We start from the raw sequence: 20,805 nt of genomic DNA on the forward strand, positions 1-20,805 counted from the left end.
CCCGAGTAGCTGGGATTACAGGTGCCCCACCACCACAACTGGCTAATTTTTGTATTTTTAGTAGAGATGGGATTTCACTATGTTGGCCAGGCTGGTCTCGAATGACAGTGTTCCATATAGAAAATAAATTGCGTGTTTTTTTTTTTTTTTCTTTTTGTTTTTTTCAAGACAGAGTCTCATGATGTTGCCCAGGCTGGAGTGCAGTGGCATGCTCTCGGCTCACTACAACCTCTACCTTGCTGGTTCAGGTGATTCTCATGCTTCACCCTCCCCCGTAGCTGGGATTACAGGTGTGTGCCACCACACCCAGCTAATTTTCGTATTTTTAATAGAGATGGGGTTTCACCATGTTGGCCAGGCTGGTCCTGAACTTCTGACCTCAAGTGATCCCCCTGCCTCGGCCTCTCAAGATGCTGGGATTTCAGGCATGAGCTGCTGGGCCCAACTGAAATAGTTTCTTTAGAACCATGGCCTTGGCCAGGCGCGGTGGCTCATGCCTGTAATCCTAGCACTTTGGGAGGCTGAGGTGGGCAGATCACAATGTCAGGAGTTCGAGACCAGCCTGGCCAACATGGTGAAACCCCGTCTCTACTAAAAAAAAAAATACAAAAATTAGCCAGGTGTGGTGGTGTGCGCCTGTAATCCCAGCTACTCGGGAGGCTGAGGCAGGAGAATTGCTTGAACCCAGGAGGTGGAGGTGGCAGTGAGCCGAGATTGTGCCACCGCACTCCAGCCTGGGCAACAGAGTGAGACTCCGTCTCAAAAAAAAAAAAAAAAAAAAAAAAACCCAGGTACAGTGGCTCACGCCTGTAATCCCAACACTTTGGGAGCTGAGGCGGGTGGATCACGAATCCAGGAGTTTGAGACCAGCCTGACCAACATGGTGAAACTCCATCTCTACTAAGAACACAAAAATTAGCTGGGCATGGTGGCACGCATCTGTAATCCCAGCTACTCGGGAGGCTGAGGCAGGAGAATTGCTTGAACCTGGGAGGCAATGGGGGTTGCAGTGAGCTGAGATCGTGCTACTGCACTCCAGCCTGGGTGACAGAGCAAGACTCCGTCTCAAAAAAAAAAAGAACCATGGTCTTCTTCCCCTCTTCCTGCACAACTTCTGCGTTTACTTTATTTGCTTGCTATAATGTGAATTGAAACAGTTAAAACTTTTGGGTTAGTGGAGAGTTTATCCATTCAGGTGTGAAAGCTATTTACACTTTTAACCATTTTCATTGGAAATATTTTAAAAAGATAGCTAAAATCTTTCTCAGGTAATATACTGAGTACAACAATTTTTTTTTTTTTTTTGAGTCAGTCTCACTCTGTCGCCCAGGCTTGAGTGCAGTGGCACGATCTCGGCTCACTGCAAGCTCTGCCTCCCGGGTTCACGCCATTCTGCCTCAGCCTCCTGAGTAGCTGGGACTACAGGCACCTGCTAATTTTTTGTATTTTTAGTAGAGATGGGGTTTCACTGTGTTGGCCAGGATGGTCTCGATCTCCTGACCTTGTGATCTGCCCACCCCGGCCTCCTGAAGTGCTGGGATTACAGGCGTGAGCCACCGCCCCTGACCAAAAACATTTCGTTTATGACTTGGGATATCATTTTTCCCAATCTGTGTTCCATGGAATTCAGCAACATGGTAGTAGGTGATTGTCCAATAAAGGATTCCAAGATCAAATAAGTTGGGAGAGGTTTTTTTTTTTTTTTTTTTGGTGAGACAGAATCTCGCTCTGTCACCCAGCCTGGAGTGCTGTGGCGCAGCTTCGGCTCACTGCAACCTCTGCCTCCTGGGTTCAAGTGATTCTCCTGCCTCAGCCTCCTGAGTAGTTGGGATTACAGGCACCTGCCACCATGGCCAGCTAATACTTGTATTTTTAGTAGAGACGGGGTTTCACAGTGTTGGCCAGGCTGGTCTCGAACTCCTGACCTCAGGTGATCCACCCGCCCCGGCCTCCCAAAGTGCTGGGATTACAGGCGTGAGGCACCGCGCCCAGCCTAGAGGTCATGTTTTTGATGCCCTCTTGGAATATTCACAACAGCGTGTTTTCATTTTATTAAGCTTCCTTGAATCCAATGTTTTCTTTGAACCTCTTTTTTGCTGAAAATCTGTTCAGGGTCCGGGGAACTCATTTTGGGGAATGCTAAGTATATCTGGTTATCCTGATCTGCACCATAACCAAGGGATAGCTCTATGACTTATTAGAGTAAGACCATTTTACCTTCACTCAATAAATTCTAGGGTTTTTTTTTTTTTTTCATTTCTTTTGGTGTGTTTGTTTTTACTGTATAGCATTGGCTCTCAAAGTGTGGTTCCTGGACAGGCAACATCAGCATCATCTCGGAACTTGTTAGAGATAAAAATTCTCAGCTCCATTGGAGCAACTCAAATCAGAAATCCTGGAGGTGCTGTAATGCCAGCTACTTGGGAGGTTGAGAGGTAGGAGGATCGCTTGAGCCTGGGAGGTTGAGGCTGTAGTGGTCCATGATTGTGCCACTGCTTTCCAGCCTGGGTGACAAAGCGAGACCCTGTGTCAAAATAAATAAATAAATAAATAAATAAAAGGTTGAGCACAGAACCCAGTATTTGTGTTTTAACAACTCCTTTAGGTGACTCCTATGTTTACTGAAGTTTGAAAATCATGGCCATTGCTGGGTAGCTCACACCTATAATCCCAGCACTTTAGGAGGCCAAGGAGGATGGATCACCTGAGGTCAGGAGTTTAAGACCAGCCTGGCCAACATGGGAAAACCCCATCTCAACTAAAAATACAAAAAAATTAGCTGGGCGTGGTGGTGGGCATCTGTAATCCCAGTTACTTCGGGAGGCTGAGGCAGGAGAATTGCTTGAACCTGGGAGGCGGAGGTTGCAGTGAGCTGAGATTGTGCCATTGCACTCCAGCCTGGGCGACAAGAGCAAAACTCTGTTTTGAAAAAAAGAGAAAGAAAATCATGGTCATGTAAATTGGGCCTCCCTTTCTGTCCACTGTTACTTCCTATTTGTACCACCTTCACCCAGCTTCTCATTTGCTGCTTCTGACCTACTTATGCCTAGTAAGATACCCAAGCTTGTAAACTTGCTGTTTGTGAGCATCTCAGAGATTCTCTTGTGTGTTAATGCTTCAATGTATGAGTTTTATGGAATCCTCAAAGGTTTTTCTGGTCACTTTCCCAGCAGAGCTCCCTAGTTAGAAAAGACAGCCATGTGATACCAATCTTTCCGGTCACAGGCCTCTAGTGCAGCAGTCAGTGATGAAGGGCTCAGACAGGCTGTGCCACTTAGAGGTTCTGTGACCTGCTTCAAGTTACTTCACCTCTCTGAGCCTGTTTTTTTTTTTTTTTCTTTAAACGTGGAGATGACAGTAGTACTTCACTGATAGGTTGGAGTAAATGTAATGCATTGTCTGGGTATGCTAAACTCACAGTGTACGTTAGCTGTTGTTACTGTCATTGTCTTAGCCACAACCTGTTTCTGGCCCCAGTCGTTCTTTTATCCAGTTAGTGAAATAGCCCCAAATCACATGGACCAATGCAGTAGTCAGATCCCTGGGGAAACTGCATCCCTGTACCTCCTTCATTTCTCTTCCATCGTTCAGGTGCCTGAAGTGTGAGGAATGGTATGGACCTCCTGCTCTCAGGTTTCTCCTACACCCAGTATAAGTCCGTCTTACACTGCAGGTTAAATTTCCTCCTCCTCAGAAGCTTCTCCCTTTTGTTTGCATGCTTCACTGTGGCATGCAGTACTTGTCACAGGTTAACTTTCCAACATTATTGAGCACTCTTTTTTTTTTTTTTTTTTTTTAAGATGGGGTCTCGCTCTGTCTCCCAGCCTGGAGTGCAGTGGCACCATCTCTGCTCACTGCAGCCTCCACCTCCTGGGTTCAAGCGATTCTCCTTCTTCAGTCTCCTGAGTAACTGGGATTACAGGCGTGTGCCACCATGCCCAGGTAATTTTTGTATTTTTAGGAGAAACTGCGTTTCGCCGTGTTGGCCAGGCTGGTCTCAAACTCTTGGCCTCAAGTTATCCTCCCACCTTGGCCTCCCAAAGTGTTGGGATTGCAGGCGTGAGCCACTGTGCCCAGCCATATTGAACACTGTTGTTCAACCAAGAGTTGAACTCTTTCTACCCAGAGTTAGAGTGTATCTGTTTCACTCGAGTTAGGGTGTATCTGTTTCACTCTGACTGGCTGGCTTGATTTCCTGTTACTTGGTTTCTTCATTTAAAAATGGGCTTGATCTGGACGTCGTGGCTCACACCTGTAATCCTAGCGCTTTGGGAGGCTGAGGCGGGCGAATCACGAGGTCAGAAGTTTGAGACCAGCACTGCCAACATGGTGAAACCCTGTCTCTACTAAAAATACAAAAATTAACTGGGCGTCGTGGTGTGCACTTGTAGTCGCAGCTACTCGGGAGACTGAGGCAGGAGAATTGCTTGAACCTGGGAGGCGAGGTTGCAGTGAGCCGAGATCGCAGCACTGCACTCCAGCCGGGGCGGTAGAGCGATACTCTGTCTGAAAAATAAAAGCGGCGGGGGGGGGGGGGGGGTGTGTGCTTAATAACAGTGCCTACCTTATATGGATTAAGTGAGTTAATGTGTATGAATTATGTAGAGCAAGGTCTGGCATCTTGTTAGCACTGAGAGCTGGGGTGTTGTTAGTCCCCCTCTTCCTTATGTGTTCTGAATAGGTATTACGCCTTCTTAACCCTGCACTCCACATGTATCTCCCTCTCTTTCCATTTTTCCAGAGCATCCTAATCTGTCAGGCCAAGCTTATGTGTCCTTCAGACTTTCAGAAACTCTCCAGTTACAGGTGTTCTTCCCTTTTCTGGTCCCTCATAGTACTTCAATGTTGTACTGGTTTTAAAAGTGTTTATTAGAATGTATGTAAAGAAAGGTACACCTCCTAATCGAACAGCTCACTGAATCATCACATATTAAACACCAGTATAACCAGCACCCAGTTCAAGAAGTAGAATCATTCCAGCACTCCTGAACCTCCACTTGATGGCATGTGAGGTTTCAAGGCCACCTGTATTTTCTTAGTTTCATTCATTTAGCAAATGTCTACCCAAAGCTTTTCTGTGCCAGGCGTTTTCCTAGAGTCCTGTTTTGTTGTTGCTTTTTCCTCTTGGGGAGGAAAGTCTTAAATTTATGGGGAGTGCCAAGTGGGCTGAGATCATGTCTGGCGGGATACCTGACTCCAGCAGCTTATCAAGTCATTTTTATTGACTAATCTCTGTGTAATCTTTGGTTTCAGATCTGCCAGAGGGAGCAGTGAAGGGGCTCTGCAAATTGTTCTGCTTGACTCTGCATCGATATAGGTGAGTCCCAGCCAAAGGCCCCGTATCTGGAGCACTTTGTACAGAGAGGGGATTTAGGGTAGTGGTTAGAGCCAGACGGCCTGGTGCCAAATCTGGGCTATATCACGTCCTAGCTGTTAGATCCTGGGCAAGTTACTTCACCTCTCTGTGCCTCAGTTTCCTTGTCTGCAGAATGGGGATGATGCCATTCTCTATCTCATGGGTGGTTAGTAGAAAGCGTGAGGTGCCTGGAATAGTTGCCTGCTGCTGTGTATGCTGCCATTAGTCATGTGTGTTAAATCGCCTGGCTTTGAGACCCTTATAACTGGTCCATAAATGTAGGTGCTGCCCTTACACACTCCATGGCTTATTTGCCCTTATGAGATACTTTTAGAACTCTAGGAGGAGATGAGTTTATCTAGTTATTTCCTAATCCCTCCTCTGTGATCCACTGGAATATGGTGTGATCACTTTCTCCTGAGAAAGACCAGTGCATGGCCTGAGCAGCCTTGCCCCTGCCTTTGCCTGAGGTCTGCATGTTCACCTTTCCCTTTGCCTCTCCCCTAGAGATGCAGCTTCCCGCAGGGCCTTGCAGGCAGCCATCCAGCAGCTGGCTGAGGCCCAGCCAGAAGCCACTGCTAAGAACCTTCTACACTCTCTGCAGTCTTGCGGTATAGGCTCCAAAGCAGGTGTTCCCAGGTAAGAGGTAAAAGTTGTGGCCCCTTGAGAATTGGTAGAGGCCTGCTCAGGAGAAGCTGATGCAGTTGACCATGCACCAGAGGGAGGAGCCAGGATGGCAAGCCTAGTGGAGGAAACCACTTTCCGGGGGAGCAGGGTTGGGAAACAGTGGAAGCAAGGCCATTTTGAGGGGAACCAGTTGCCCACCAGGCCCCTAATGGTGGAAGCCGTCTGTTTGTTTTATATAGTTGTCAGTGCCAAGAGATGGGAGTTTGGCCACTGAAACCTGGACTCCTTGTCCTGAATTGCCACAGATGGTTTGTGGGGAACTGGTTCAAGTTCTGTTCCATGAGGTCAAGGGAGGGTCCTGCATTATCAGCGGGGGCCTTAGGGACAGTGTTCGTCCTCAAGCTGCTCTGAACTCACCCCCTACTCTGCTCTGCAGTAAGAGCAGTGGCTCTGCCGCCTTGCTGGCCTTGACCTGGACCTGCCTCCTGGTGCGCATTGTCTTTCCGTCGAGAGCCAAGCGACAAGGAGACATCTGGAACAAACTGGTAGGTTCCCTGCGTCTCTGAAGTAGCAAGGATCAGCTTTCTGCCAGGAGTTAGGGCATGTTTCAGCACCTTCTTAGTGCCAAGTGCTTTTCTGGGTGCTGGGTGACCAGACACTCTGAGTTGTCCCGAGGCATGTGGCTTTGGTGGATGGCCATGAGTGCTTCATAATCACATTCCTTGGTGTATTCGACATTTTGGAGCTTCTCTGTCAGGCATGGTGCTAAGCACTGGAATTGCAGTGATGGACAACAGAAATGAGGCCCCTGATTTCATGGCATGTGTGGAAGCTGTGACAGGCCAGAGTTGGGAAGACAGTCAAAAAGCAACTAGACTAGAAAATATCATAGTATAAATCCTCTTGGTTTTTTTCTGGCTAATCATTCTATTCCCTGTGTTTGATTTCAGTGTTGAACTGGTGAATGGAATGGATTTCTTGTCTTAGTTTTGGTTCTTACATTCCCTCCTTCCATTCTCTACCTGCTTCTTCCACATTCTCTTCTTTTTCTTTCCACATGTCTGCTCACCAGGTTGGGAGGTGAGCAGAGCAGACATGTGCCTGGATAGGCTTAGTGTAGGTCATGAGGAGTGGTTTTTGCTTTTTTGAGACGGAGTCTTGCTCTGTTGCTCAGGCTGGAGTGCAGTAGTGTGGTGTCAGCTCACTGCAAGCTCCGCCTCCTGGATTCAAGCGATTCTCCTGCCTCAGCCTTCCGAGTAGCTGGGATTACAGGAGCCTGCCACCCTGCCTGGCTAATTTTTTTGTATTTTTAGTGGAGACAGGGTTTTTCCATGATGGCCAGGCTGGCCTTGAAGTCCTGACCTCAGATGATCCGCCTGCCTTGGCCTTCCAAAGTGTTGGGATTACAGGCGTGAGCCATTTTGCCTGGCCTTGGATCTGATTCTTGTCCATGAGACTTGGCTGAGTCACTTAACTTCTGAGCCCACTTCCTCATTTGCAAAGTGGGAAAGAAAATACTACCCACCCTGTCCGCCTTAAAGAGTTGTTGTATAAGGCCAGGTTTAGTTGAGGGTTGAGATGGCTGTGGAAACTGGAGAGTCTCATGCAGGTAGGTGCCAGTGATGACCAGCCTTAGGAAACACAGGTACCTCTCCATGAAGCAGCCTGCTAGTTAGATAGAGAGCGGCATCCCCAGTAGCTTAACCAGCACAGCTCTGGGGACCAGCATGGAGTGGCTATCAGTATAATTGATGGATGATGGATTAGAATGCTGAAACCTTGAGGGTCAAGGATTATGTATTGTTGTGAGCTCAGACTCTCTTGGATCACCTTCAGGGCATAGGTGTCATTGTTACCAAAAGCCTCCTTGTGAGACGGTGCAAGCTTATTGGCTTATTTCCACTGAGTGGTTTTTTTTTTTTTTTTGAGAGACAGAGTCTGATTCTGTCACTCAGGTTGGAATGTAATGGAGCAATCTCGGCTCACTGCAACCTCTGCCCCCTGGGTTCAAGCAATTCTCCACCCTCAGCCTCCTGAGTATAACTGGGACTATATGTGTATGCCATCACACCTGGCTAATTTTTGTATTTTTAGTAGCAGTGGGATTTCGCCATGTTGGCCAGGCTAGTCTCAAACTCCCGACCTCAGGTGATCTGTCTGTCTCAGCCTCCCAAAGTGCAGGGATTACAGGTATAAGCCATTGTGCCTAGCCTACTTTTTAAAAAATACATTAAAAAGATTTTTTTTTTACACACCATGATTCTGTAGATTTCTTTTTTCTTTTTTTTTTTTTTGAGACAAAGATCTTGCTCTGTCACCCAGGCTGGAGCACAGTGGCATGATCTCGGCTCACTGTAGCCTTGACCTCCTGGGCTCAAGTGATCCTTCTATTGCAGCCTCCTGAGTAGCTGGGGCTACAGGCATGCTGGTGTATGCCTGGCTAATTTTTGTATTTTTTTAGAGATGGGGTTTTCTTTCGTTGCCCAGGTTGGTCTTGAACTCCTGGGCTCAAGGGAACCACCTGCTTCGGTCTTCTGAAGTGCTGGGTTTATAGGCGTGAGCCACCATGCCCAGCCAGTAATCCTTTCTGTACCACACTGTATATAGGGAATCTTCTGTTGTTTATGGTTTTTTATTGTTACTAACAGTGCTGCAATGAATAACCTTGTACATATGCCATTTTGTATATATGCAAATAGAATTTATCAGCATTGGTTTCTTTTTTTTTTTCTTTTTTTTTTTTTTAAGACGGAGCCTTGCTCCGTCGCCCAGGCTGGAGTGCAGTGGCACGATCTTGGCTCACTGCAAGCTCCGCCTCCCGGGTTCACGCCATTCTCCTGCCTCAGCCTCCCGAGTAGCTGGGACTACAGGTGCCTGCCACCACGTCTGGCTAATTTAGTAGAAACGGGGTTTCTTTTTTTTTTTTTTTTTTTTTGAGATGGAGTCTCGCTCTGTCACCCAGGCTGGAGTGCTGTGGCCGGATCTCAGCTCACTGCAAGCTCCGCCTCCCGGGTTCACGCCATTCTCCTGTCTCAGCCTCCCGGGTAGCTGGGACTACAGGCGCCGCCACGTCGCCCGGCTAGTTTTCTGTAGTTTTTTTAGTAGAGACGGGGTTTCACCATGTTAGCCAGGATGGTCTTGATCTCCTGACCTCGTGATCCGCCCGTCTCGGCCTCCCAAAGTGCTGGGATTACAGGCTTGAGCCACCGCGCCCGGCCCTTAGAAACGGGGTTTCATCGTATTAGCCAGGATGGTCTCAATCTCCTGCCCTCGTGATCCACCCGCCTCGGCCTCCCAAAGTGCTGGGATTACAGGCGTGAGCCACCGTGCCTGGCCCGTTTTTTTTTATTGTTAATTAACAGTGCTGCAATGAATAACCTTGTACATATGCCATTTTGTATATATACAGATAGAATTTATCAGCATTGCTTTCACAAGCGTATCTGTTTTCTTTGTTTTTTTTTTTTTTGAGATGGAGTCTCGCTCTGTCACCCAGGCTGGAGTGCAGTGGTGCGATCTCAGCTCCCTGCAAGCTCCGCTTCCCAGGTTCATGCCATTCTCCTGCCTCAGCATCCCAAGTTGCTGGTATTACAGGTGCCCGCCACCTTGCCCAGCTAATTTTTTGTATTTTTAGTAGAGACAGGGTTTCACCGTGTTAGCCAGGATGGTCTCGATCTCTTGACCTTGTGATCCGCCCGCCTCGGCCTCCCAAAGTGTTGGGATTACAGGCGTGAACCATTGCCCCTGGCCTTTTTTTTTTTTGAGATGGACTTTCGCTCTTGTTGCCCAGGCTGGAGTGCAATGGTGTGATCTTGGCTGACCGCAACCTCCGCCTCCTGGGTTCAAGTGATTCTCCTGCCTCAGCCTCCCGAGTAGGTGGGATTATAGGCATGCGCCACCACGCCCAGCCAATTTTGTGTTTTTAGTAGAGACAGGGTTTCTCCATGTTGGTAAGGCTGGTATCAAACTCCCAACCTCAGGTGATCCGCCTGCCTTGACCTCCCAAAGTGCTGGGATTACAGGTGTGAGCCACTAGGTCCGGCAGCCTCTGAGATTTTTTTAGTCAAGGACCTATTATGTATGTCAATCTGGGTTGGACGGTGTGAACTCCATGCAGTTCGAATGGCCATATCAAGCTGCACTTCTGTATTCACAGTGCTCAGCATAGAGCCTGCCATGTAGTCAGTGGTCAGTAAGTATTTGTGGAATTAATGACGGACAGGTCAAGGCAGATACGAAGTAAATGAAACAGGACCCTTTTTCTTTTCCTGGATGGCACTTAAACCTCACTGAAATTGTATATTCATTTGTGTATTTATTTGTTTAATATCATTTTTTTTCTCTGAATTCTAAGGTACATGAAAGCAGGGACTGGCTGGGCACAGTGGGTCATGCCTGTAATCCCAGCACTTTGGGTGGCCGAGGCGGGCAGATCATGAGGTCAAGAGATCGAGACTATCATGGCCAACGTGGTGAAACCCTGTCTCTACTGAAAATACAAAAATTAACTGAATGTGGTGGCACGCACCTGTAGTCACAGCTACTTGGGAGACTGAGGCAGCAGAATCACTTGAACCCAGGAGGTGGAGGTTGTAGTGAGCTGAGATTGTGCCACTGCACTCCACCCTGGGGACATAGCGAGACTCCGTCTTAAAAAAAAAAAAGCAGGGACCATATCTGTCTTACTCCTCTTGTGCCTTCATTGTCTGACTCATAATAGGTGATCACCAAATACTTATTAAATGAACCCTAGAGGGAACAGTGTCGTTAAAGGACAGAACTAAATGTGTGAGGTGGAGGGAGGAGGATCTGGCTGGAGTTGAGTAGGAGAAGCTGAGTGGAGATGAAGCCAGGATTTGGAGGGGCTGATGGAGGTCTTTGCAGGTTATGAGGGCCATGGGACCCTCAATCTTGTGTCCCATCTTGACCTGAGTCTTTCCTGGTCCTGGCAGGTGGAAGTGCAGTGCCTGCTCTTGCTGGAGGTGCTGGGCGGCTCCCACAAGCACGCCGTGGATGGTGCTGTGAAGAAACTCACGAAGCTGTGGAAAGAGGTGACAGGACTGCAGGGGCTGGCAGGCATTGCTTCTTCCATGCCACTCCCCCGCTGCCATTTTATACACCTGCCTGGCACTTTCCTCTTTAGAACCCCGGGCTGGTGGAACAGTACTTGTCAGCCATTCTCAGCCTAGAGCCCAACCAGAACTATGCTGGTATGCTGGGGCTGCTGGTGCAGTTCTGCACGAGCCACAAGGAGATGGACGTGGTCAGTCGGCACAAGGCAAGTGCCAAGGCAGAGTGACTGTGGGTTTGCTATGCTGGGAATGTTGGGAGTTCGCTGGAGGGAAGGAATGGGAACCTGCTTTGCCCTGGTGACCCTAGCTGTTGACCTCATCTGAAACTTGTTGATTTTCTCATGTGAGACTGTGGCCTTTTGCCATGATACATGCACTTTTAGGAGTTGGAAAGTTTCCCTTCTGTTTCTGGCTTGGGTGATAGTTTGCTTGTTCATGCAGTCACTTATTTATCCCAGTTGAGTGGCTGCCATGTTCTAGGCACTGTGCCCGGTGTTGGGGGTACACCAGTGAGTGAGGGAGCTGTGACCCCTGCCCCCAGGGAACTGAGTCTGAGAAACTGACATTAAACAGATAGTCTAGTTAATTATAACTAGTATGTGCTACAAAGGGAAAGTGTGAGAAGCTGTGAGACTCCACAACGGAAGGACCTGATTTAGGCTGTGGGTCAGAGAACACATCTCTCTAAAGAAGGAACTTTGAGAGTGAAGAGGAATTAGCAAGGTCAAGAGGTGAGGCAGAGCATTTTGGGCAGAGAAAGCCTGTGGGCAGGAACAGAGAGAAGGCGAGAGGAGTTGGAGTGGCAGGAATGGGTTAGAATGACGCAGCCAGCTGAGTGGTGGGCAGGGCCTTATAAGCCATACCAAGGACTTTGGACTTTATCCCAGGGGGCCATGGAAAGCTGTGGAAGGGTTTTAAGTGGGGTTGCATGATCAGTGGGACCTCTATGCTTAACACTGAAATCTGGGGCATTGATTTGTATTTTTTGGAGGCACTCTAGCAAGAGGGACCCCTTAAGCCAGTGATGAGACATTTGAGAATGTCAGGATCTTACCAGAGCTTTGTGTTCTCTAGAGCGCCCTACTGGACTTTTACATGAAGAACATCCTGATGAGCAAAGTCAAGCCTCCGAAGTACCTGTTGGTGAGCGAGAGATGGCCGTTACTCACCTGGACAACTGATCCCATTTTCAATTCTGGGATGCTGAACTCTTTTTCCTTCTTGGTCCGTTCCCATGAGGGCTAGGTGCCTTATTCCTTTTTCTTTGTAGGATAGCTGTGCCCCTCTGCTCCGATACCTGTCCCACTCAGAATTTAAGGACCTGATACTGCCCACCATACAGAAGTCCTTACTGAGGAGTCCAGAGAATGTTATTGAAAGTAGGTTGCTGTCAGCCAGGATGGTGGGAGGGAGATGAGTTGCCTATATCTCTGTTCCCGATATTTGGCAACAAGAAGTGTGTGTGGCAGGGGCGAGGGAAGGGGGATGTATTCACTGTTTACCTGGTTGGGACCTTGGGAGAGAGATTGGGGACCCTTTTGAGATTATGTTGAAAGTCAGCCAGACGCAGTGGCTCATACCTGTAATCCCAGCACTTTGGGAGGTCGTGGTGGGCAGATCACTTGAGCCCAGGAGCTCAACTTGGGAGGCTGATGTGGGAGGATAGCTTGAGCCCAGGAAGCGGAAGTTTCAGTGAGCCAAGATGGCAACACTGCACTCCATCCAGCCTGGATGACATAGTGAGACCTCATTTCAAAAAACAAAAGAGAGGCCAGGCACGGTGGCTCATGCCTGTAATCCCAGCAGTTTGGGAGGCTGAGGCAGGTGAATTACTTGAGGTCAGGAATTTGAAACCAGCCTGACCAGCTTGGTTAAACCCCATCTCTAATAAAAACACACAAAAAAATCAGACATGTTGGCATGTGTCTGTAGTCCCAGCTACTCGGGAGACTGAGGCAGGGGAATCACTTGAAACCGGAAGGTAGAGGTTCCAGTGAGGCAAGATCACTCCATTACACTCCAGCCTGGGCGACAGAGCCAGACCCTGTCCAAAAAAAAAGGGAAGAAAAGGAAAGTCATGGGCTGTCATTTTAGAAGAATGCACAAAAGTATATCCACTAAGAACACTGCATATAATTTTAGGGGTTCAGGAACCCACTGGATCAGTTCGTGGCTTTATGTAGGTGCTAGCCGTTGTTTTGATTCCCAGAAAGTATCAAGTGTTCACCTTCAGAGTTGAGTGGAAGAAAACAAAGTATCCTCTTACCCCTGCACCTCCCCAAAAGAACTTTCTGGAGACCATTCAAGTTAAGAACCTCCTCTCTAGACATTCTGGACTTAGTATGGAGGTGGCACTTGAAATCATGGCATCTGAGTGTTGAGTCTCTGTCCCTGTGTATCTTAGTAAAATGTGTTGGTGGGATGTTGGAAAGGCAATTTTTGCTGATGGGGATGGGGAGGTATACAGCTTTTCAGCAGAGCTTTGGGACTGCTCATGTAGCCTGTAGAGATGAAGGGTAGGCATGGTTCCATGTGGCCGGACAGCAGGCCAAGTGGCATTTGCTGGGGAGTAGGAGAAAAAAATTATCTGTTGAATTTATTGCTGAGATTGACATGGTCAGTGCTTTCTGTCCCCCTTAGCTATTTCTAGTCTGTTGGCCTCAGTGACGCTTGACCTCAGCCAGTATGCCATGGACATCGTGAAAGGACTGGCTGGTGAGTATCCCAGCCCCTCTTCAGCCCATAAGTGGCACCTTGGGTTTTGGTTGTACTTGTCCTAATTGTTGTAGCAGGGGTAGGGGACAGCTCAAGGTAGTAATAAGGCCCTAACCTAAACTACATTGGCACTGGCAGTTTCTTTCTTGAGATTATTTGAATGAGAGCATACAGCTAGTACTGAAGAGATGGCAGCATGGAAAAGACGAAAGTCTGGATGCTCAGTTGTTGGCTGCTTCTGAGCAGTGGCTTTGTGTGTCCAGGTCACCTGAAATCCAACAGTCCCCGCCTGATGGATGAAGCTGTGCTGGCACTGCGGAACCTGGCACGCCAGTGCAGTGACTCTTCAGCCATGGAATCCCTGACTAAGCACCTATTTGCTATCCTCGGAGGTGAGCAAGCCTTCTTGGCCATGGGGATGGTTGAGGCATGGTCCCTGGTATTTCCCTCAGCTGGGATCTGAAGGGGACTTGATGCTCCAAGTCTGCTCGTGGCGAGGCTGTGTGGCCAGGAGGACATCACACTGGAATGTGAATGTGTGTGAATGAACAAAACCCTGCATGGGTGGTGTGGATGGGGTGATTTCAGGTTTTTCATTTATAAGATACACATTTTTATAGGCATAGCAGAAAAGACTAAAGGAAATACACCAGAAAAGAAATGTCTTTGAGTAATGGAAACATGATGGCCTTTTAAATGTTTTTCTTTATATTTTTTCTGTTTCACAAGTTTTCTGTAGGAACATTCCTTCTTGAGTCAGAAAGCAAAAGGCTGGTAAACGTTGTTTTAAACCCAGCTTCACAACACAAAGACTACTTCTGGAAGCACAAACCATATTGTGGCATCACACACGTGACTGCATTGTTCACTGTCTTGGGAACTGTGGCATATGTGAATGTGAATCTTTGCTGTCTCTCCTCTCAGGCTCGGAAGGAAAACTAACTGTTATAGCCCAGAAGATGAGCGTCCTCTCAGGTACAGGATATCTTTCTTTTTTTTTTTTTGAGACAGAGTCTCGCTCTGTCGCCTAAGCTGGAGTGCAGTGGCCGGATCTCAGCTCACTGCAAGCTCCGCCTCCCGGGTTCACGCCATTCTCCTGCCTCAGCCTCCCGAGTAGCTGGGACTACAGGTGCCCGCCACGTCGCCTGGCTAGTTTTTTGTATTTTTAGTAGAGACAGGGTTTCACCATGTTAGCCAGGATGGTCTTGATCTCCTGACCTCGTGATCCGCCCGTCTCGGCCTCCCAAAGTGCTGGGATTACAGGCTTGAGCCACCGCGCCCGGCCTCTTTTTTTTTTTTTTTTTGAGAAGTCTTGCTCTGTCATCTAGGATGGAGTGTAGTGGTGCCATCTCAGCTTACTGCAACCTCTGCCTCCCGGGTTCAAGCGATCCTCGTGCCTCAGCCTCCTATGTAGGTGGGATTACTGGTGCGCACCACCACGCCTGGCTAATTTTTTTGTATTTTTAGTAGCGATGGGGTTTCACCATATTGGCCAGGCTGGTCTCAAACTCCTGGTTCCTGGTGTCAAGTGATTTGCCCGCCTCAGCCTCCCAAAGTGCTGGGATTACAGACAGATACAGATTTCTCTGCTGGGAGTAGAGCTGTGATCTAGTAGTAGGGAAGCTTTTTTTTTTTTTTGAGATGGAGTCTTGCTCTGTCACCAGGCTGGAGTGCAGTGGCACAATCTTGGCTCACTGCAACCTCCACCTCCCGGGTTCAAGCACTCCTCCTGCCTCAGCCTCCTGAGTAGCTGGGACTACAGGCACGCACCACCACACCCAGCTAATTTTTTTGTATTTTTAGTAGAGACGGGGTTTCACCGTGTTGGCCAGGATGGTGTCGATCTCTTGACCTCATGATCCACCTGCCTCGGCCTCCCAAAGTGCTGGGATTACAGGCGTGAGCCACCGCGCCTGGCCTAGTAGTAGATAAGCTTTAACATAATTCTTAGGTGAGGTGAATCCTTCTTTGGATCTTGACTCCTGTGACCATCTTGGGTCCATCCTGCCTCCTAGGACCCTGCTGCTTGCGTGCTTGACAAGAGGGACTTGTTCAGGTCTAGCAGGAGGCTTGGCTTCTATAGAAGGCAGGAGGTGTAGAGGAGGCATTGAGGGAAGATCAGTAATGGCCAAAGGAGAGGTATGCCTGCTGGAGACACAGAAGAGGTCTGTGACCCAGAGTGTGGAGGTGGCAGAAGTAGGAAGACTTGCCTCTTTGTGGTTTTGTGCTGATAAGGGACTGAATAGAGAATCTGCCTTTTAGGGATTGGGAGCGTCAGTCATCACGTGGTGTCTGGACCTTCCAGTCAGGTCCTGAACGGGATCGTGGCTGAGCTGTTCATCCCATTCCTTCAGCAGGAAGGTAATTCCATTCATCATGGTGAGCATGCGTTTTGTACTCATCCTTGACTGTGGTTTTTCACAGTTGGAGCTTTGCTTCCATAAACCACTCCTGAAGACACACCTCCCTCAGAGAGCAAGGCTTGGAGCTGTCTGAAATATCACTGCTTCCTCCCCCTTGTACTCTGGCTTGTTTTTTGCGCTGCTTGCAAGGATTTGACTTGGTTATAAGACATTGGACTGACTGGACTTCTGCTCTTTGTCCTAGTTCATGAAGGGACCTTAGTACACGCTGTCTCTGTCCTGGCTCTCTGGTGTAACCGATTCACTACGGAAGTGCCCAAGAAGCTCACTGAATGGTTCAAAAAAGCTTTCAGCCTTAAAACCTCCACATCTGCGGTGAGGCACGCCTACCTGCAGTGCATGTTGGCCTCTTACCGGGGTAAGACACCTCCCAGGGCTAGTGTGCAGGTCTCCGTGCAGAGGTGACCGAGTCTTTAGGGTTTTATTAGCGTTCCTGCTTTCCCTGTTAGTTCAGCTTATTTTGCACCATTTATTTCTTCTGGAAATAAATGAGAGCATTCGGCTTAGCTCAAAATCAGAATTCAGTCTTCACAACAAATTCTGACTTCTCCCCCTTGTCAGACTTTCAAAGTACAAAGTTTTTTTCAGAGAGGACCAGAACCGGAACTTGTCACTACAGTATCTGAAATCATGGAGAAATGACTCAGATAAGACTGGTTTAAGGGCCGGGTGCGGTGGCTCACACCTGTAGTCCCAGCACTTTTGGAGGCCCTGGCGGGTGGATCACCTGAGGTCAGGAGTTCGAGATCAGCCTGGCCAACATGGTGTAACCTTGTCTCTACAAAAATACAAAAATTAGCCAAGCACGATGATAGGTGCTTGTAATCCCAGCTACTTGGAAGGCTGAGACAGAATCGCTTGAGCCTGGGAGGCAGAGGTTGCAGTGAGCCGAGATCAAGCCATTGCACTGCTGCCTGGGCAACAGAGATTCCAGGGCCTCCTCTTGAGAGGGGACACCCTTCTGTGTGAAATGCCTTCTCTGATGAACTTTGTACTCACTTACTTCTTTTAATGATAAGGGAAGAAAAATGTGACCACAAAAGGTTTTTGCCCTGAGTTGAAAGCAATAAATCTTTTTCTGAAATACGTCTCCCAGCTCAGAATCATAGATCATCTTTGTGCAGTGGTTTGTGAGGTTTATTCAAACCGTAGTGCTGACTATGTGCTGACTGAAGTCGTAGATTTTCCGTGGTAGAAATGTACAGGCAATACATTGTCAGCTGCCTTAGGGATATAGTGAACTCACATCCATGACTTAAAAACAGTCTGTGAGGCCAGGCAAGGTGGCTCGCGCTTGTAATCCCAGCACTTTGGGAGGCTGAGGTGGGAGGATTGCTTGAGCCCAGGAGTTTGAGACCAGCCTGGGCAACAAAGTGAGACCCCCGTCTCTACAAAAAATTAAAAAAATAGTTGGGCATGGTAGTACATGCCTGTGGTCCCAGCTACACAGGAGGCTGAGGCAGTGGGATTGCTTGAGCCCAGGAGTTCAAGGTCAGCCAGGAAAAATAGCAGGACTCTGTCTCTACCAAAAGTTATACAAAAAGTCTATGTACTATATCAGTTTGAATTATTGCTGCATTGAATGACCGTCAGTTGTAGGTGGGACCTTGAATTGTAGATGGCAAGAACTTGGTTTTACCTAGTCTCTTCAGGTTGAGCTAGTTCTGCTCATTGCATTTATTTTTAATTTATTTTTTAAAAAAGGAATGCAGCGTGCCAGAACTCAATGCTCATTGCTTTTAAAATAAACATAATATAAACCTTTTAAAAACCAAACAAAACCTTTATAATAAAGATTTCTTGGATTCAAATCCATAACATTGTCTGGAAAACTGCTTTCATTATAAAATGTTCTGATGTACCCATTTAGTAGCTACGAAAACATGGAACAACAAACCCAGGTGTGGGGGGGCGGGGAAGAAAACATGGGCTTGAGCTATAGTTTTTTTTGAGATGGAGTTTCTCTCTGTCACCCAGGCTGGAGTGTAGTGGCGTGATCTTGGCTCACTGCAACCTCCACCTCCCAGGTTTAAGCAATTCTCCAACCTCAGCTTCCTGAGTAGCTGGGATTACAGATGCCCACCACCATGCCTGGCTAATTTTTGTACTTTTTAATAGAGACAAGGTTTCGCCATGTTGGCCAGGCTGGTCTTGAACTCCTGACCTTGGGTGATCTGCCCACCTCAGCCTCCCAAAGTGTTGGGATTATAGGCATGAGCCACTGCGCCTAGCTGAACTATAGTTTTAACTGGTTTCTCCATTTTTTTTTGGAGACAGAATCTCGCTCTGTCGCCCAGGCTGGAGTGCAGTGGTGTGATCTCGGCTCACTGCAACCTCCGCCTCCCAAGCTCATGCCATTCTCCTGCCTCAGCCTCGCAAGCAGCTGGGACTACAGGCACCTACCACCACGCCCAGCTAATTTTTTTGTATTTTTAGTAGAGACGGGGTTTCACCATGTTGGTCAGGCTGCTCTGGAATTCCTGGCCTCGTGATACCCCCACCTCAGCCTCCCAAAGTGCTGGGATTACAGGCGTGAGCCACCGTGCTCGGCTTCCTTTTTTTTTTTTTTTTTTTTTTTAACGAGTTTAGTTCAGAGGTCAGTGGATTGGTTCTGGTTTTAGAATTTGGGTCCAAAGGTCATCTGGTATGGGGGAAGAGTACCAGGTGGGAATTGATAGGATTGAGGGTGGCTCTGACTTGCCTCAGCTAGCTGTGTGACCTTGAGCAATTCACTTAATGTCTTTGCTTATCCATCAATTGAATAACTGGACCACACCCGGCTAATTTTGTATTTTTAGTAGAGACAGGGTTTCTCCATGTTGGTCAGGCTGGTCTCGAACTCCCAACCTCAGGTGATCCACCAGCCTTGGCCTCCCAAAGTGCTGGGATTACAGGTGTGAGCTACTGCACCCAGCCATAAGGATTATCTTTCTGCCTCTAATTTTGTGGCTGTAGACTTTAAATTTTGATTTAACTTCACTTCTTTTTGAGATATTTGAAAAATTAACTGAAGGGTTTTAGTCATCTGGTTCATAGCTAGTTAGATAAATCCTTTCTCAGTCCTGTCATTTCCAAGAATCAGGATGTCCTTTAAGGTGCTTGTCCTCTCTCCACAGGTGACACACTGTTGCAGGCCCTGGACTTACTGCCCTTGCTCATCCAGACAGTGGAGAAGGCAGCCTCCCAAAGCACTCAGGTTCCCACAGTCACTGAAGGGGTTGCCGCAGCCTTGTTGCTCTTGAAGCTGTCAGTGGCTGACTCACAGGCTGGTATGAGTCCAGAGATGTCCAGGATGGTAGAGATAGAGGCCTCTGACAAGAGTCCTTGGGAGGAGTGTCTTGATGTTCAGGGTTAGCTTGGTCCTGACCACACTGGATCAGCCACAGGTTTGCTTGTCATCTGCAGGATGAATCTTAGGGTTGCATGGGCAGTGGGAATGCAGTCAGGGGACTGTCATTGTCCCACTGTCCTTCTTCGTTCTGTTGCTCCAGTGCTACACGGGCTTGTGGATGATACCCAGATGGACCAGGGTTTAGTATTGGGACTGTTTGTTTCCGTTGGTTATACATTCATACAGTACAAAATTCAAAAGGATATAACATGAGAAGCTACCCCTTCGCCCTGTCTTTTCCCTTAGCCGTTAAGTTTCCCTCCATAAACAGTGTTATCAGTTTTGCACTTTGGGAGGCCGAGGTGGGCGGGTCATGAAGTCAGGATTTCAAGACCATCCTGGCCAACATGGTGAAACCCCATCTTTACTAAAAATACAAAAATCAGCTGGGTGTGGTGGCACTTGCCTGTAATCTCAGCTTCTTGGGAGGCTGAGGCAGGAGAATCAATTGAATCCGGGAGGTGTAGGTTGTAGTGAGCTAGGATCATGCTACCGCACTCCAACCTGGGTGACAGAGCGAGACTTTGTCTCAAAAAAAAAAAAAAGACAAAAAAAAAACACGATATTACCAATTTTATGTCCAGAGATAGTGTGTTTATGTAATTGAACATATTGGGTAACATACTCTATATATCATATTAGATACACTATATATACTATATATCTTCGAAATGATTCCAAATCAGTACATCAAAAAGAGCTTTCTCATTTTTTGTGGCTATATCGTATTTCAGGCTTTCTTTATTTCATCTCCCAATCTCTGCACTGGGACACACCTGAACTTAAACTTCTTTGGTTAGGAATGGAGCTCAGCTCTCCTCATGTAGTATCGTGTGTACACCGTGGCCATGCAAGGCACTGGGCTACCTGGGGGAATGCTAAGATGAACATGACCTTCTACAGCAAATTTCAGCATGCTTACTTCATAGTAGGAGCGAGGAAATACAAAAATATATCCATAGCTTAAGAGAAAATGTGGCATTAGAGCAGTTTTGAAGGAGAGATTGCTTTTAGTTGGGGGGATGGGTATTGGGAAGGGTTTCATGGAGAAAGCATTTGAACTAGTACCCTGAAGACTGGGAAGGATTTCATTATCCTGAAGGGAATGACCCAGTGTGAGTTCAAACAGCCCCGGTCAGGGAAGGGCAGGGAAAGCCAGAGTCTGTAAACCTCGGGTATTCCAGCTTGGTGCCTGGGGTGGATGGGAATTCCGGGTGAGAA

At 47.8% G+C, this 20,805-nt stretch overlaps 1 protein-coding gene across 2 annotated transcripts in view; it reads left to right on the top strand.

The window, feature by feature from the left end:
- Positions 1-20,805, top strand: part of GCN1 (GCN1 activator of EIF2AK4) — a 66,408-nt gene that overhangs the window by 4,567 nt on the left and 41,036 nt on the right. For both annotated transcript variants that reach the window (XM_030938803.1, XM_030938804.1), the window contains exons 3-15: positions 5,254-5,317; positions 5,864-5,995; positions 6,420-6,528; positions 10,936-11,034; positions 11,127-11,261; positions 12,130-12,198; positions 12,326-12,434; positions 13,696-13,770; positions 14,034-14,162; positions 14,695-14,745; positions 16,033-16,131; positions 16,378-16,551; positions 19,310-19,462. In XM_030938803.1, the coding sequence (XP_030794663.1) occupies positions 5,254-5,317; positions 5,864-5,995; positions 6,420-6,528; positions 10,936-11,034; positions 11,127-11,261; positions 12,130-12,198; positions 12,326-12,434; positions 13,696-13,770; positions 14,034-14,162; positions 14,695-14,745; positions 16,033-16,131; positions 16,378-16,551; positions 19,310-19,462 (1,398 nt within the window). The remainder of the gene's footprint in view (positions 1-5,253; positions 5,318-5,863; positions 5,996-6,419; positions 6,529-10,935; positions 11,035-11,126; positions 11,262-12,129; positions 12,199-12,325; positions 12,435-13,695; positions 13,771-14,033; positions 14,163-14,694; positions 14,746-16,032; positions 16,132-16,377; positions 16,552-19,309; positions 19,463-20,805) is intronic.

This window comes from Rhinopithecus roxellana, chromosome 10, assembly GCF_007565055.1.
Source record: "Rhinopithecus roxellana isolate Shanxi Qingling chromosome 10, ASM756505v1, whole genome shotgun sequence".
NCBI lineage: Eukaryota > Metazoa > Chordata > Mammalia > Primates > Cercopithecidae > Rhinopithecus > Rhinopithecus roxellana.